Below are 4,272 nucleotides of genomic sequence, written 5' to 3'. Positions count from 1 at the left end.
GTGTTTGATCGTCAGTTCTTTTTAAAAGATGTGAGGGAGAAGATGAGGTTCAAATTCAAATTGAGAGTGTATAAGGAGAATAAAACTTTAATAAAAAATAATACAGTTACGTCATCTGCAGAAGGCTCAACTCAAACAGGGGGGGGGGGGTGGTTACAGTGAGTAGAATGTAAAAGGAGGGAAAATGTAAAATGAATGTAAACATGCGCGACGTCATCCAAAGGCCAACCAGGAGGCAGGAGGCAGGACTACACAGTACTGACTAGTGACTACTACACGCGCGTGTGGCCACGAGGCATGACATGAGCCTTCCCTTCCTTTAAAAGGACACACCGCTCACTCTCTCTCTCTTGCCCCTCCTCATTTCTCTCTCCCTCGTCTCTCCCGTCTCTTCCAGTTCAAGGCGTGGTATCTGCCTTTCATTACTTTTCTCTCTCTCTCTCTCTCTCTCTCCTCATTTCTCTCTAAAAACCGGTAAAAGAACAAGTCCTCAAGCACACCATCAAATGCACTGTCTGCCCATGTTTCCTTCTCCTCCACATTCTCCCGCAGTTAACAGATAGAATTAGACAGAGAGAGACAGAGAGAGAGAGAGAGAAACAAAACAAACAACTGATACTCTGCTCAAGAAATGTCTACTCTCTCCGTCTCTGTTCTTTCACATGCCCTCGTTTGATTAATCTCTCTTGCAGCTTTTGACCCTTCCGCAGCAGACAGCCAGACACTAAAGCGAGATTAGCCCCAAGGCTTCTCCTGTTTGTTTCCCCGTCCTCTCTCTCCCTATTTTTCTCGTTTCTTTGTTTTTATCTTTTCTCTCTATAAATCTTCTGAGGATGGATAGGTGGCATAAGTCGCTAAGAGAAGACAGATTTTGTCAAGAAAGAAAAATCCCATCTTTTTCTTCCACTCTCCTTGACGCGATTTACCGTTCCATAGACGAAGACGAAGGGGGAGAAGAAGAACTGGTTTTCAATAGAGAAGCCATGAGGAAGAAACAGAGCATCGCAACAGACAGCAACGTTAGAGGAAGCAGTTTCTTACAAGAAGATAGGGCGAGTCTTCGACGAGCCTGTATGATCGAGAAATGGATGGAGAAGAAGGTGACCGAGAAGGTCGTTTTCAGGCGGAAGTCTACCCGGGATTTGGACCCGAAGCTACCGAATGATCGAAAGTCTGTGCTCCTCAATTCGACTTCATGCTCTTCCGATTCTAGCTCCGCAGGTGGGTTTTCTTCCTCGGAAGCGGAGTCTGTCTACGGAACAAGATCGAGGTCATCGAGTTTCACGGCGCAGAGGCCGAAACCGGTTCGAACTTGTATTCCGGCTTGGTCGGAGAAACCTCTGCAGTACTACGGTCATCAAGAGCAGAGAAAATTGCATGCTTTTGATGAAACTAATCTTCGTCATCACCAAGAGAGAGATTCTCTTCCACAGCAAAAGCCTTCAAAGAACGAAGGTGGTCGTTTCATCAGGACCAAATCGAGAGCATTAAAGATCTACGGTGATCTAAAGAAGGTGAAGCAACCAATCTCGCCGGGGGGACGGCTTGCCGCGTTTCTCAATTCTCTGTTCACCGCAGGCAATGCGAAGAAGGCAAAAATCTCATCTTCGGCTTGTGGTGGTGGTATGGAAGATACGTGTTCGGAGAGGATTTCGAAATCGGCACAGGCGTCGACATGTTCGTCGGCGTCGTCATTCTCGAGGTCGTGTTTAAGCAAAACCCCATCTTCGGGTGGAAAATTGAGCAATGGCATGAAGAGGTCGGTTCGATTCTACCCAGTTAGCGTGATCGTGGACGAGGACTGTCGGCCATGTGGGCACAAATGTCTCTACGAAGACGATCCGGGCCTGATCGTGAGACAAATGGCGGAGCCCCGTTTGATGAATGAGGATCTCAAATTCCACTTGATGGAGAAGAACAGGCGAGTCGAAGAAGCAGCACGAAATATTCTCAGTAGCTACCAGCAGAAGAAGAGCGGTTTCGACATTAGAGACGCTGAAATCGATGTTTGTGACGAAGAAGACGATGAGGACGATGACGCGGCGAGCTATTCAAGTTCTGATCTTTTCGAGCTCGATAACTTAGCAGTAATTGGTATAGATAGGTATAGAGAAGAGCTGCCAGTGTATGAAACAACCCATCTCGGTACCAATCGCGCCATCGCTAGAGGCTTGATTCTGTAGTTGTTCAACAGTATGTATTATAAGAAAGATGAAAGAAATATTGTCATCCTTAATGAATTTTAATGGTTTGGGGGTTTATTTTACACCATCAGAGAATAATTAAGTGCTTACTTTTCTTTGGTTTTTGCATGAGCCTTTCTTCTGTTTTGGGTTATTCTTTAATTTAATTAGCGTATAATCAACGTTAATAAAACAGAAACAGGGGCCAAGGGCCTCTTTGGTTCTTTCCTTGAAAGAAGGAAGGATACAGTAGTCAATATGTTGATGAGAAGCGAGAGAAGGGGGACGCTGGGTGCTGCTTATAAGAAAAGAAAAGCATAGTAGTAGCAGAGCAGAGCAGAGCAGAGAAGAGCGGAATGGAAGAGAAAACTAGAAAAGTGAAGAGGAAGCAATATAGATTCAAGATGCTGTTCACACGCAAAATGGGGAAAAGGTTTGGGCGGAAGAAGACGAATTAAGGCAGGACAGATCTCTATCTCGATAGCGAGTAATGAAGCTTTTGCTTTCTCCGCGGCTGCGACCCTCACCCAACTTCCTTCGCTGTCTGTAGCCACCGAGTTGGGATGGCATTGGCGTCACTAGAGAGAGAGAGAGAGAAATGAATAGTATCTTACAGTTACACACATTCCTTATTTTATTCAAGGAGATCATGTAGGATTAAGCCTGTTTCTCATTCGTCTTATTTCGTCGGTCAAAAAGAAATTCCTGGGTATCTCATTCAAGCTTTTATATACCATTGTTCTTCTTTACTTTCAAAAGAATTACGAATATATACACAGATTTTGGGTGTCGATTTGCCGGGAATTATGTATCATTCTACCGGCGGCCATCATTCAATTAATTCTCCTCCCCCCATTCCCAGAAGTTTCTCTCGCCTGCGGTTGGGATGAGGGGTTAAGGTAGGTGGATGGTCTCAAATGTAGTAGACAAAAGACCATTGATCTATGCATTGATTCATTGAGACGAATGTTCTGACGTCCTTGGTTCCAAGTTGGAATCTCGGATTTTGAGCTTTTTAGGCTCAACGAACGTGGGCAATTCCGGACTTCACTTTTCCTCAAGTCTTAAGATCTTAATACACTTGCGTAATAACCAAAGGTTTCAGAAACCGAGATGGTCTTCGGTGGTTCCTCCTGGTTGTGACGGAGAGGAGACTGTAGGGATCAAAATCGAATCCATCCCCATCATGCTTTCATCTACGCATAATGGGCAATTGATGGTGATTTTTTTTTTGTCCACAAAACTCGCTATTTTCACCTTTGCAGGTGGTGGCGACTCTGGATGAGCTACTACAAGCCTATAAGTAAAGGCGTGTGTAACGGGCAACAGATCCACAGCTAGGGATGAGCGAAAAAAGCTGAAAAATTGAATCAATTGAAAAATTCGATTGAAACAGAAATTATTCCATTAAATGAACCGTAAGCACCCCCCACAACAATCAAATAAAGGCGTGAATACACAAGTATTGTTCCGTATACATGGGTCCGGTGATCAGTTCAACGCACCTTTATTCATCCCGTTCAGTAACACCTGGGCCCAGTAAAGTAGATAACTAGATATAGCACTGATGACTGAACAGAGCGGAATGGTGAACGGGATTCAATCCCCTTGTAGATATGCAACTGATGACTGAACAAGGCTTAATTCAACTGAGGTGTTGGTGTTGCATATGAGGTATCGATTGCTTACTACTTACCATGCATCCATACCTTCTAGCTAATTAATTTCTAGCAAATTTTCTTTTGTCATTAGTGTAGAGTGATTTTCACCATTATGAAGTGGCCAAAATCCACACGAGTCTAATTGTCTTGTAGATATGCAACTGATGACTGAACAAGGCTTAATTCAACTGAGGTGTTGGTGTTGCATATGAGGTATCGATCGCTTACTACTTACCATGCATCCATATCTTCTAGCTAATTAATTTCTAGCAAATTTTCTTTTGTCATTAGTGTAGAGTGGTTTTCACCATGGCCAAAATCCACACGAGTCTAATTGTCTTGTAATTACGCAGGATTTAGTGATCCTACTACTCCACCTAAATTTGTTAGACAGAGACACTTGTCTTAATCTAATTGTTGTGGGCATA

General features: G+C 43.8%; 1 protein-coding gene across 1 annotated transcript; it reads left to right on the top strand.

Annotated features, from left to right (window-relative positions):
• Positions 1-212: 212 nt before the first annotated feature.
• LOC148846850 (protein BIG GRAIN 1-like A) lies at positions 213-2,312 on the top strand. Its single transcript, XM_088948430.1, has one exon. The coding sequence runs from the start codon at positions 834-836 to the stop codon at positions 2,181-2,183; it is 1,350 nt and encodes a 449-aa protein (XP_088804556.1). The 5' UTR covers positions 213-833; the 3' UTR covers positions 2,184-2,312.
• Positions 2,313-4,272: the final 1,960 nt, after the last annotated feature.

The sequence above is a fragment of the Nelumbo lutea genome, chromosome 6 (assembly GCF_056320005.1).
Source record: "Nelumbo lutea isolate HS-2025 chromosome 6, American lotus-T2T, whole genome shotgun sequence".
Lineage (NCBI taxonomy): Eukaryota > Viridiplantae > Streptophyta > Magnoliopsida > Proteales > Nelumbonaceae > Nelumbo > Nelumbo lutea.
This window is presented reverse-complemented; position numbering and strand designations above follow the sequence as displayed.

What these genes read in the sequence shown, in the direction of transcription:
- LOC148846850 (XM_088948430.1), top strand. Translation starts at nt 834, where the DNA reads ATGGATAGGTGGCATAAGTCGCTAAGAGAAGACAGATTTTGTCAAGAA.